Source organism: Lagopus leucura, unplaced genomic scaffold (genome assembly GCF_019238085.1).
Source record: "Lagopus leucura isolate 7727_CA_CO unplaced genomic scaffold, USGS_WTPT01 Super-Scaffold_100018, whole genome shotgun sequence".
In the NCBI taxonomy this organism is placed as follows: Eukaryota; Metazoa; Chordata; class Aves; order Galliformes; family Phasianidae; genus Lagopus; species Lagopus leucura.
The window spans coordinates 4,463,397-4,476,834 of record NW_024962272.1 but is presented as its reverse complement, the minus strand read 5'-3'; the positions used below and the strand labels follow the sequence as shown (position 1 = coordinate 4,476,834).

General features: G+C 39.7%; 1 protein-coding gene and 1 pseudogene across 2 annotated transcripts in view; both read left to right on the top strand.

The window, feature by feature from the left end:
- PSIP1 (PC4 and SFRS1 interacting protein 1) overlaps positions 1–13,124 on the top strand; it is a 36,866-nt gene extending 23,742 nt beyond the window's left edge. Inside the window, exons 11-16 of one of the 2 annotated variants that reach the window (XM_042877441.1) lie at positions 853–908; positions 2,612–2,682; positions 5,394–5,495; positions 5,814–5,898; positions 9,431–9,542; positions 12,329–13,124. In XM_042877441.1, the coding sequence (XP_042733375.1) occupies positions 853–908; positions 2,612–2,682; positions 5,394–5,495; positions 5,814–5,898; positions 9,431–9,542; positions 12,329–12,392 (490 nt within the window). In that variant the 3' untranslated portion in view covers positions 12,393–13,124. Of the gene's footprint in view, positions 1–852; positions 909–2,611; positions 2,683–5,393; positions 5,496–5,678; positions 5,899–9,430; positions 9,543–12,328 lie in introns of both variants that reach the window. The other variant, XM_042877440.1, reaches the window with a different exon arrangement.
- On the top strand, positions 5,929–8,658 carry LOC122183473 (annotated as a pseudogene).
- Positions 13,125–13,438: the final 314 nt, after the last annotated feature.

Genomic DNA, 13,438 nt, shown 5'->3' with positions numbered 1-13,438 from the left:
ATGGCTGTCTGTAACTTGATGGAGTATGGAAAGGAAACATAGAAGATGTAGATTTGAAGAATTTTATAGGTGCATGCTGATATTTATTCATGGCATATTGAAATATACAGATTATAAAGTGAGGCTTTTAAACCTGTCAGTAAGACAAGACTGGGAAATTGTAAATTGAAACAGGGTTAATACTCTTCTCTGAATAAATAAAAAGTTACACAGCTAGCTTGAAAGGCTTTTGCCTGTTTCCTCTTCTTTTTGAGATGGAGATTAGCTGGGACTTACAAAAAGTTTGGTTTTGGTGAGGTAATTAGAAAGAGCCAGGAATATTTCTGTCAAGACTTAAATTATCAATGATACATTGAAGTTCAGTTTTAGGATACATGCACTGTAATAACTGCACTAAAAAAAAAAAAAAATCACATTTGAACCAATTATAATAATCTTAAAAGTAAATTAATTGTAATCTTTCCCAATAGTGATGTTAAACAGTAGTGTAATTTTTTTTTTTGTCATATTAGGTATTTTTTCCTCTATAAATAAGCTTTGTTTCTGTGCCACTTCCCCAACTTTTTACATGCAGCCAAAACAGTACAGTTTACAAATGTTAGTTGTTTCTCTAAACTTTTAATTTTCTGCTTTTGGGGAACACTGAGATTTAACAGCAATATAATGTCAAAGTAAAAAAGAAATCATTTATTTCGGTCTTTGAAAAGTAGGGTTTAGCTCATGTTTTTTGCATGCTAATGTTTTGAGTTACTATCTCTGTAGAACATAGCAGCTCATCTAAAATGTGGAGGGAAAAGAGACTAAAGAGCAGACTTTTACAGTATTGTAAAAACACTTTAACATTTTTGATAGGCAGAGTAAAGAAGAAGGCAAGAAAACAGAAGTTAAGAAGATGGAGAAGAAGAGAGGTTAGTTTAAAGAAGCTAAACAGAATATTGTGGGTCATCCTGAACTCTGAGAACTGACTGCCTGGATGAGATAATTACTGCTAAGGGTGAAGTTGGAGTCTCAGTCCAAATTGTTTGATCTATGACTTTCTCCTTCAGATCTGTATGACAATGCATTCTTGTTCTTCTGTGTTGTTTCCTAAGTGCATTAGAATAGTTCTCTGCTATTCTTGTTCTATTATTCAATATTTTAAATATTTTTTCAGATGATTTCTTCTGTTGGTGAACAAGAACTTCTAATTTCTGGAGTTGAATAATTTCCATTTTTGCTATAACACGATAACTGGGACCTCTTTGAGTATTTAGATATTACCTTTTACTGAGCAAGAGGCTTGCTAAGCAAGAGGCTTGTTTCTCCTAAGCAAGAGGCTTAGATTCAGATTACTGTGGTTTTGCCTACTAACCCACAGTTGCAAACTGACCTTCATCAGGATAAGACATTCCTTTTTTAGTACTCCTGTTTTTAAGAGCAATTCAAACGACTAGCTGCAGCTTGTACTATACGTATGTTACTCCAAAAGTAATGCCTCCTATTTATTTCCATAGAGAAAGAACAAGAAACACTATTTGAATAGAGCTAAGTACCAGCAAAAATACACTATTTTTCAACACGGTCACCATCGTCAGCTGTGCATTTTTACTGGTGATGAACAGTAGTCTGCGTGGCCATCTGGAATGCGGCTTGTCTTTCATGTCGTTCTCAACACTGCTGAAACACACCACTGCCGCCTTCCCACTGTGCTCACATCCACTATTTGTCTCTGAAAATGTTCAGCAAGCATCAGTGAATGTCAGTGGGTGCCATTTTTTCCCATGGAGGAACTTGGTGACACATCTTTGCTTTCTCCAGACTTTCAAGTCGGACACCACTTTGTCAGACTGCCCCTTTTCAGCCATCTGCCACACAGCAACAACGTGTAAGAAAATATTGTTGGGAACATTCAGCCTCAACTGCCATACGCCACCAACATCCACCTCTGGCATTGTAGGCTAACGTAATGAAATAGGAGGCATTACTTCCTGGGCAGTCCTTGTATGAGCATGGACTGCAAGCAGTTCTACTTTTGGCAGAGGGGGGAAAATAGTTATCCAAACTCATCCAAGATTGGCTGGATTTAAATTCTGATTGCCTGCAGTGCACTTCGAAGCATGTACCACTACATATGGGTTAAAAGAAACAAGAAAAAAAAAGCATTCAGTGCACAAAATTGGACATGAACGCTTCTCCTTCCAACCTGTCAAGCAGCTACAGGCCACTTTATTTGCGTTTTCAAATATGTCCAACTTGCAAAAAACAAATGCAGTAATATCCAGATAGTTCTCACAATTAGTAATTGTTAATATTTACTGAAACTTACTTTTAATTTGACGGAGGATGATATCCCAAAAGTGAAATTGAAAATTATTTTCAACTTATAACTTCTAAGGTGAAAACTATACAGGTTGCTACTTGTGTCCAATTAAAAAAAAAGAAACAAAAAAAATCACATCTGTAAATAAATACATCACAAGGGTTATGTGTGCATGGTCGTCTGAAGTAGGCTGCTTGTCCATTTTTCTTCCTTCTCTGTGATATTCGGATTTGTATTAAGGTTTCTACAAACACAAACTTGATGAGATGATGAGATTATCAAATATTCATGCGTACTGTTTTTAATCTTCAGAAACATCAATGGATTCTAGGCTTCAGAGGATACATGCAGAGATTAAAAACTCCCTGAAAATTGATAATCTTGTAAGTATATGTATCTTTTAACTTACACATAAAATTCCAATTAATTGGCATACGTGTTTATTTTTAATTACTATTCTGAGAATTAAAGGATTTTTTTTCACTTTGAAAGAGAACTGTGCTCTTTAAATGGGGTTGCTATAGATCCTAAGATATAGAGCCGGTAAGTAAAATCAGTTTTGTTTAAAAATACTTAATCATAAGTTATCTGCCAGAAAAATTTAGAGTTCTGACAAGTGAGCTGTCTATGCTAGCTCAGCCTGAGCTGTGCAGGAGCACCAGGAAGCAGTGAGCGTGGTAGTTGGCAGACTGCTTGGTGTAAGGGGTGGTGTCATTATCTGCTTTTCTTGCTTGTTGTTTGCTGCTTCTTGGGAGCCCTAGATTTGGAACAGTGCTGACAGATGGCTGAGGCTTGTCTGACTCTCAGGCTATTTATTAGCAGCTGCTGTTTTTCCATGTTGGGCACCAGTGTTACAGCCAAGGGAGATTTACAAGGGTCAGGCATGTCTGTGTGGCTTTGAGAGTGATGGTTAAGTGCATGGGGACCCAGGTGGTACTCTCTATCCTCCTAATGAGGGGAAAGGGCTTGTGAAGGAATGGATTGATTCTGTGGATTAGCACTTAGTTCTGGAGTTGATGTAAGCAACAGGATTTGGTTGCTCTGATGATGGGAACTATATAAAGGTCAAGGACTGCAAGAGTCAAGAGGATCTACCTGAATAACAGGAAAGTTACCACTGCCAAAAGGCTACCTGGGCTGGTTAAAGAAATTAAAACCATAAACAGCAGTGAAAGAAAAAGTGAAGAAATGATGTAACAGGATGGGAATAAATAATGGAGGGTGATGCGGACAGAACTGACCTTGTAGTGATGTCATTTTAGTACTGTTTTGCTGATTTACAAGTAAATTAATAGAAATGAGGGAGTGCCAACAACACATTATGAAGAGGGCTTCACATTTTTTGGTAGGGTTAGCACAACTGGATGCCTCTCTGAAGTGTATGCAGGCTAATGCATATGCACTGAGGAATTAAGAATTAGATGTCTGCAGTTGTTGGTCTCTGATGTTGTTGGGATCACAGAAATTTGCTGGAATAGTTCATGGGACTGGAATGTTCATATGGGTGGACAGAGGCTTTTGTGGAAGGACAGGTGCCAGGGAGACAAGACAGGAAATATCAGGGAGAGACTAGTAGGAGTACTTGGGATCTCTGCACTGAGACTGATAAGACAGCTAAGAAATTATAGTCAAGATCAATAGCTGGATATATAAATGAGGATGATAGTGTCAAAGAATCTGCTGCAGATCACCAGATGAGGAAGCACAGAGTGGATTCTTGAGGTAGGTGAAGGATACCTTAGGTTCAAAGTTTCGGGTACTTGTAAGACCACCCTGACATATAATGAAGCTCAACACATTGTTTACATAACGATCCAATAAATTTCTGGAGTGTGAGAATTACCTGACATAGGATAAATGAGTTGACAAGAGAAGACACCTTTGTGGACCTGGTTCCTCGTGAAGGAACTAATCAGGTACAAAGATTGAGGGCTATCTTGACTAGTGATGGTGGAGTTCAGGATCCTGGGAAAAGGGAGCCTGACAAAAAGGATCAAAACTGTGGACTCGAGAGCAGACTTTGGTCTATGAAGGGACCTGCTTGGAAGAATCCCTTGGGAGCTCTTCCAGGAGAGAAAAGGGGAACAAGAGATCTGACTGATTCGCAGGAATTGGCCTCCTTCAGATTGGTCCGTCTTGCTGAGCAAGAACATGAATAAATGGGGCAGGAAGGCAGCATGGATGAAAAGGTTGCTGCTGACTAAAATCAGACACAAAAAGCAAGCATACAGGAAGTGAAAACAGGAACGAGTGACCGGGGAGGAATATGACTCTGTCAAAGCGTAGGTGGCTGGGCTTTTAAAAGGAAAGCCCAAATCCACCTGGAATAGAATCTGGAATGAAACACAAGCTTCATCACTTATATCACCAGCAAAAAGTAGTCTGTACAGTGTAGGCTTGCTGCTGAGTGGGCTAGGGAATCTATTGGGAAAAAACAGATGAGAAGGAATCATGAAAAGGAAATCAAGTGTGATTTGATGTGGAGTAAGCCCAAGAATGCTGGGGATGCTGCACGTCACTGTGCATCCACTCCAGTTAGCCTTTGAAAATTCATGTTTAGGGGGAAGTTTCTGGGGACTGGAAGAAAACTTGAATATTTCTAAGTGCCCTGTGTAGTGTCATTCATCAAGCTTTTGACTGAATAATCTATGAAGATACAGTTCTGTCTGTCAGAAGCAGTCCACTCTGTTTGTTTTGTTTCTTAGTGGCAGGTCACTTGTGAAAAACTGTGAATGAGAAGGGCTGAATATTTGGAGAACAGTTTTAGGTAATGTAGCACTAGAATTATAAAAGGATCAGAGAGTTTGTATAATGGAAGTATGAAGTTGGTTTCTTTGTTAGTTTAAGTTATTCAATATATATATAAATATATATAAATATAAATATAAAGGTATATAAATAAATACATAAATAAATACTACTTGCATTTCAACTTTTTGTGTTTGCAAGCTTGATGGTAGAGATTGTTACAGAATTAAAAAGTAAAATTAAGGATTTTGTAAGAAATTATTTAATATGGAAGTGAATTCAGTATAACTTAGGGAGAATTACTGACACTTGAGTGAAGTCGTCAGACTAATGTATTTATCTGCAGGATGTGAACAGGTGTATTGAGGCTCTTGATGAATTGGCATCTCTTCAAGTCTCAATGCAGCAGGCTCAGAAACATACAGAGATGATTCTGACACTCAAGAAGGTAAGATCTGCAGTATTACTTAAGTAAATAGTATTTTAAATTCACGTGTTGCGTACTCCTCTCAGAGAGTATAGAAGTCTGTTCTCCTTTCAAGGTAAAATGGGTATTTTGTCTAGCATTTGGTGAATTTTACACAAGTATTTAAGTACTTAAGTGAAGCTACTTTTATCGCTTTGATTACAGATACGGAAGTTCAAAGTTAGCCAAGTTATCATGGAGAAATCTACAATGCTGTATAACAAGTTCAAGACCATGTTTCTGGTAGGAGAAGGAGATTCTGTTCTCTCTCAAGTACTAAATAAATCACTTGCAGAGCAGAAGCAGCATGAGGAAGCCAATAAAACCAAGGAGCAGTGGAAGAAAGGAACAAACAAAAAAAATGAGAAGGAAAAGGACCAAACAGGTAAATGTTTTCAGTTTCTAATATTAAATTTTAATATTAAAGATCCATATTAGCCAGTATTGAGATAAACAGTATTCTGTATTTTTCTTCATGTAGCAAGACAATGCAGTAGAAGTTCTTTTGTAAATCTCTAACTTGAAGCAAAATGAGTTGGCAATTCATATTTAAACCTAAAGTTACACTCCTCAAGAACTTATTCCAAACAACCTCTCCTTTAATTCCAAAGCAAAACATGTAGTCATCACAGAAAGTGAAGTCAAAGCAGGATTTTTAACTTTACAGTAATAGAGCCTATACATAAAACCATTAAGATTGGAAAGGCCATTAAGATCATTGAGTCCAGCAGTCAACCCATGCCTGTGACAGCTCTAAACAGTGTCCAGAAGTGCCACATCTACATGACTCTTGAAAACCTCCAGGGACACTGATTCTACCACCTCTGTGGACACTGTGTTCCAATACCTCACCACTCTTTCTGAGAAGAAATTTTTCCTGATAATCAAGCTGAACCTCCCCAGGCACAACTGAAGGCCATTTACTTCTTATCCTAAAAGCAGTTACCTGGGAAAACGGCCGACTCCTGCCTTGCTACTACCTCCTTTCAGGGAGGATTTCATGGCCACCTGGGCACACTGCTGGCTGCTTCAAACATATAGGACTGCATAGAGCTTTTATAACCGAAGTGAAGGACTTTGCACTTGGTGTTGTTAAAGCTCAAGCAGTTGGCTTTAGCCTGTTGATGAGCCTGTCCAGATCCCTCTGAAGGGCCTTCCTACCCCCAGGCAGATGGACACTTCCTCCCAACTTGGTGTCACCTGCAGAATTTACCGAGGGCTCATTCAATCCCCTTGTCTAGATCATCAGTAATGATATTAAACAGGGCAGGCCCCAGTATTGACCCCTAAGGAACACCACTAATGACTGGTCACCAGCTGGATTTAACTCAGTTTACCACCACTCTCTGGGACTGGCCATGCAGCCTGTTTTGTTGCGGACTACCAGCTGTTCCAGGAAAAGGCTGTGGAAGATTAAGTCAAAAGCTTTGCTAAAGTCCAGGTATATTACATTCACTGCCTTTCCCTCATCCATTAGGTGGGTCACCTGGTTATAGAAGGAGATTTTGCTGGTCAAGCAGGACCTGTCTCTCATGAACTCATGCTAACTAGGCCTTGTTCCCTAGTTATCCTGCATATTTCACATAATTGCAGTCCAGATGATGCGTAATTTTCCTGTTTATGACAGTTGCATGTAGACGATACCAGAGCTGTGGCATGGTCGACAGGTATGGCAAGGTTTGGTGTGGCCCAGCCCAGTTCCACCCACTTCGGCCTGCTCTGCAGTGCTCATCTTGAGTATGCCCAGCTGTGCATGGTATAGCCTGGAGAGCTCACTGCAGCAGCATGCTGGCCCTTCTCAGTGAGCTGCTGGACTCACTCCAGGTGCTCTTCTGGGAGGAGGAGATGGTGCTGACTCTAGTGGGGCTACAGCTGACAAAGATTGCCTTCATCAGTGTCATTGTGTGTGAGCGGTTCAACAAAGACACAGTCCCAAAGGTAGGCTTCAGTATGAGGACCTCAAAGAGAATGTAGGTGACCAGCTACTTTCACAGCATGGGAGAGCCATACTACTGTGGAGTGAGAGCCATGGTGTATATAGTGACTGTTGCTGCCAAGGAGAATCTCAGGGCCTTGAAGAATGAACTTCACAACCTGTGAGACACACTGCAGCTCCAGAGCATCCCAATCCTGGTACTGGCGATCAAGGGAGATCTCTCTGGTGCCTTGGATGAGAAAGAGCTCAGTTGAGAAGATGAGCCCGTCTGCCATGCAGAACTGAGGTTTGTTGCTACTCCATGTCCTGCAAACAAAAGGAAAGCATAAACATTACCCTGCAGTGGCTTATTCAGCACTAGAAGTCCAGAAGAAGTTGAGATCCCATGGACTGCAGCTCATACTGGGATGATGACATTTACAAGCCCATATCCCCTTCTGCTCTGTGCATCCAGCTCTCTCTAGATGGATATTTATAGGTGACTTCAGACTCCACTCACATTTAGGTGGAGCCTTTCTTTTTTATTATAAAGGAAATGTCTGACTGTGCCCTCCTTCCCTTTCCTCTCTCTTCTTGCCATTTTGGCACTGCCTGTTGCTGTCTGTGTATACAGTGTGTGTGTGTAGTTTTATATATGTAAAACTAGTATATACACATATGTGCGTATGCATATATATCAGCACTAGCACTATTACACTCAGCCCTGTGAGCTGTAGGAAGGCAGTGAGCTCGCTGAGGTCAGCAGTTGTTGGAAATAAGGTCGGTAGTAGACAGCAGCCCCAAGAATGGGCTGGGTAGGGCTACAGACAGGTTCCCCAGGGCTCTTCACACCTTCCTGGGAGCCTGTCAGAAGGGCAGCACCCCAGGAGTGTGGGGAGCACGCCTCTGCTGCTTTTGTCCAGGCTTCATCCCCCATGGGCAGTGTTTGTGGGGGCAGTGTCAAACAACCTCCCCTCTACTCACTGCCCTCAGTACTTTGCCTGCACCTTCCTCCTGTGCCCAGCCTGGGCTGTATCTTACCGCACGTTCCCAGCTGTACTGCTCCATGAGGGCAGTGACTTGAGGGGCAGGTGATGCTGGTGGAGAGCAAGGCTTAACCTTGTCCCCTCTGCCCCAGCTGCCCCTGGAGGCTCCTTATCTGCCTGATCATCTAGTTTCAACCCCCCCCTGCTGTGAGCTGATTGCCACCCACCAGCTCAGAAGGTCAGGCTGCCCAGAGCCCCATCCAAACTGGCCTTGAATGCCTCCAGGGACGGGGCACACACAGCTTCTCTGGACAGCCTGTGCCAAGGCCTCTCCACCCTCATAATACAGAATTTTTTTCCTAATGTGTAATTTAAATTTACATTCTTTCAGTTTAAAGTTGTTACCCTTGTCCTGTTGCTACATTCCTTGATGAAGTGTTCCTCCTCATCTTTGCTGCTGGCCCCCTTTAAGTACTGGAAGACTGCAGGAATGTTTCCTCAAAGCCTTCTCTTCTCCAGGCTGATGAAGCCCAAATTACCCAGCCTCTGCTCTGTAAGGAAGGAGCTTCAGCCCCCTGATACCCTTGTGACCATCTCTGGACACACCCCACCAGGTCCATTTTCTTGTTCTGGGGGCCACAGAGATGATGTACTGCTGCAGGTGGGATCACATGAAGTACCTACCTGAGGTAGAGTGATGAACAGAATGCACTGCTGAAGAGTATTTTCTCACTTAATCAGAATATATATTATTATTTGTAGCCAGGAACCTGAAATCTCCAGGAATTTATTTCCCATCAGGAAAATTGTGATGAAACTCATTACGGTGAATTTCCAGAAGCTGAAACACTATTTGGTATTTGTTTGTTTTGCATTATTTCAGCTGTTAGTTATTAAGGTGAGGAGAAAACATTTACAGTGTAGGAGTTTGAAGGTAAGAAATTAATCTGGGGTTTCTTACAGCGGAGTTTTATTGCCTGCTGTATTGATTGTTCCTCTACTCTTTCATTATAAAGGTTCAAAGATTCTGAATGGAGGGCCTGAAACTCAAGACACCAACCAATCACAGCACAATGGAGAGAATGGTGAAGAAAAGAAAGATAAACATGAAGTTGGTAGTAAGAAGAAGTGAGTTAATGACTTTAATGAGCTAAGGATTTGTTCTGTTACAGTAAAATGATGCAAATAGAATATGAATAGATTTAACTCCTTGCATGATGTTTAGTTCCTTCACATTTTTTCTCAAAAAATTTTTCTCTTTTTCAAAGAATGATGAAATTTTATTTTTGAAATCACTGCTGTTGAGGAGATTGAAGTAAGTAAAGTATGGATTATCTTCTTAGGAGAAAAACAGCAGGCAGTGAGACAGAGGAAGGTACTGACTTTTTATTGTATTTCAGAGTATTCAAATTATGTCTGAACCAAACATTACAGATACAAATGAAATTCATCAAATGTTTTTCTCCTGTAGGGATTTCTTCTGATCAGCAGCCAAGCCTCTTAAATTAGTGGTGGAATAGGATATCCTGAGTTGAAACAGACTCACAGGGCTTGAATCCTAACACCTGGCTCACCTGAAATTCAAACCGTTTTTCTGTGAGCACTGTCCACGTGTTTCTTGACCACTGCCCCTAGGAGTACCTGACTGCCTTCCTGTTCAAGAACCTCTTCCTAAAGCCCATCCCGACTCTGATGCAGCTCTGTGCCATTCCCTTGAGTCCTTCACTGTCACCATTATTGGCTAAATGCAAGTAAACTGTGGGCTAGAGTTGAAACTTCTAACATTTTAGAGCTCATCATTACAGCAGTTGATACATTTACATTTTCTAAATGAGAGGCCATAGGAATGTATGAATTTGAATTGATTGAATTTCAGATACTTTCCTCCTGAATGTTTGAATCTTAGCCTCACTGAAAATGCAGTTCAGACTCTTGTAGAACACAAGAAATAATAAAATTTAGTAGGGACAGGGGGAGAGCCAAAGCCAAAGTTTACCCTTAACACAGAATACCAGTTTGGTTCTTTCCTGAGCACTTCTGTACTTGTTCTCAGGGGATTCTTTTTGTCTAGCAGTATGTATTACTGCAAGCTTTCCTCTCATTACCTTTTTCACACAGTTAGGAGGAACTGCAGTTGCCTGGCATTCTTCTGGCTATATTTCTAATTGAAACTGCAAAAATGAGCATAATATTGACAATTTAGTGTTGGAAAAACTAAATATGGTGTTGAAAGGTTGTTTTCGTTTTTTTTTTTTTTTTTTAATGCAATATTGATTTTAGCTGAGAGATACCCTTGAAATTAATGCTGTCTTTTTACACACCCTTCAGAAATGACATTTGGTTATTCTCAGCTAGTGACAAGAATCTCACATCATTGGCCTCCAACAAGCTGCGCCTTAAGGGAATGTAATCAAGGCAATGAGTGCAGGTTCCCAGCACAACTTACAGAGTAAAATATGCTGCTTTAATGGGAGATGTGGTGAAAACATAGATGTTGCACTTCACTAGTACCATACTGAGTTACTTGAAATCAATAGCAAATCAGTTTAGTTGTCCAGAGAGTATATTTGTAGAAGTATTTGAAATTAATGATTACTTAAGTGGTTCCCCAAGGTACAAATTTTTTCATTGCCTGTTCCTTTTCTTACTCCTTCCAAGCTTAATAACAACTACCTTCCAATGGCAAAAAAAAGATAATCTTAGATTTCACTTTATATTTGCTATTAGAAGAAAAAGAGGAAGAATATTTGAGTGCATGCTTGATGCTATAGTGGGAGAAAAAAAGCTTACAGCAGCTACTTCACAAACTTCAATGACAAGCATGGATCAGGCTGCTGAATATAGTAGTTTCAGAATAAGCATCACAGAGACCACACAATTTAAATCTTAATACTTCAGTAATTGTGACTTTATATGTAGGACTTGCAAATACATATTCCACGAATGAGTTATTTTGGGGTCACGTGTTCTGCCAATAAAGATTTGTCTCTTGAAGTGTCTGTGGTGTTTGCTGTGGCCTTGAACTGCACACTCCCCAACACTTCCTTAACCTTTGTAAACAAAGAAATCAATCATATTCTGTTTAAAACCTTGCACAGCTTCTGTTAACAAGCAATGAACATAAAACAGAACTTGTAAAACCTCTTACGAATGCCTTGGATGGAGAAAAGCATCTGCATACCTGTCTCAATTCAAGAAAGCTACATACTAGTACAGTTTTCTGTTTTTTAGAAGTGAAGCTCGTACTCAGAATAACCAGAAATACATGAATGTTCAAAGTGCAGTCCCCACTCCTGAATATAAGCATGTAATTTATAAACTTCTCAAGTGCGAGCCTGCATGTTCAGTTCTGAATTTTGTTCCTTTTGTAAATAAGAGGCTAGACAAATTCAGACCCTTCTGAATACGTATTTCAAAAATTTTGGAAGACAGAAGCTGTCTAATACTTCTGTAGTGATTTTGTACTTAATAACCAGTTTCTGTTGGTAGAATCATATGGTGCTTCCCAAGGTTGCCTCAGCCTTGGAGCTACCACCAAGAGCAGTAACACGTTAAATGTGCATCTGAAGTGCAGAGAAAAAAGCCAGACTGCTTTTCCATCTGAGTTGATATGCTTGGCACTGGACTCTGCAGGATTGCCTGAAGAGAACCCAAACTGACCTTTGAATGGCTGCTCCTCCTCACAGCTCTTCATACTCATTCGTGTGGTATCGGTTTCTGCTACCTTAGCTTCATGTCTGGGGACAGTCCACTTAAAAGAGGGCACACAGTTGGTATCCGTACCTTCTTCAATTTCCACGCTTCATCTGCTTAATTTGTATCAATATAATTTAATCTGTATTTAAAAAAACGGGTGTAAGACTTGCTTTTGGCATTTTTTCATGGTCACTAATGTTCTTTTATTGTAATTCTAGGACGTGTGGTGAAGAGAAAGAGCTTGAAAAACCAGCAAAAGAATCTGCCTTTGAAAACAAATGACACCACTGGAGTTGTTTTGTTTTTCTAATTCGAATTGAATTGCATTTGAAATCTATAGACTGCTGAAAGTTTTAAATAATTTTATAAGCATAGTATTTTAAAATGTTTTTGGGTTTTTTGGTTTTTTTTTTGTTTTGTTTTGTTTTTTTTTTTGGTGGAATAAAAACCCCTTTAATCTTGGTTTGAAAGTATTTAAACACTTGCCAATAGTTTTGTCCAGTATTAACAGGTAACACATTTCAAAATACAGAATTTCCACTTAGAAGAGAAACTTAGAAATTCCTATATGTTACAGGACTTAGAGTTGTAGTATATTTTTATCTGACTACTGTATGTTTGTCTAGTTAGTAGCAGGAAAAAGTAAATACTTTTAACTGCTTAATTGCTTCATTTGTATAAAACCTGTCTTCCTATGATACTGACCTTTGTTTGTGCATAGTTTTTCAGCTCTTGTGGGGATATCTCTTTAGCGTGTTTTGTAGGAGCTGGAAGCAGCATTTTTATAGCTATTAAAATGTTAATGTGGAAGTTTACTTAATCACTTTTCTAAAGACGTTCAGTTCTTGCAAAACTCACTGTGCCAACTTACTGCAATGTGACTTCATGGTATGCTTTTGGTATGATAAGTATACTAGAAAGAAGTACTGTGTTTTGACCAAGGCTGTCGATGCACACTGATTGGAAAACACTGTCTTCAACAATTTCTAAAATTAAAGAATTTAAAGTGATAAAGAGAGATTTGTTCTTAATACAAACTTACAAAAACTGAAACATTCCTAGGAGCTACACATACTTAAGTTTTAGTACTGTTTCAGTCCACGGAGCTTTGCCTTGGCATTAACTTGGGGATTTCTAACTTGAATATTAACAGAAACACTGTTAAAGCATTTTACAAAAAAAAAAAAAAAAAAATCCTAAATGCATGAAGGGGAAGGGGACATGTTTAAGCTGTTCAGGAAATGTTCTTAAAACACATACTTTGCTTAACATCAGAGCTTGGGAAGGTCTGAGGAAGACCTTGCAGGCAGTCAGAAAACAGGTGATTT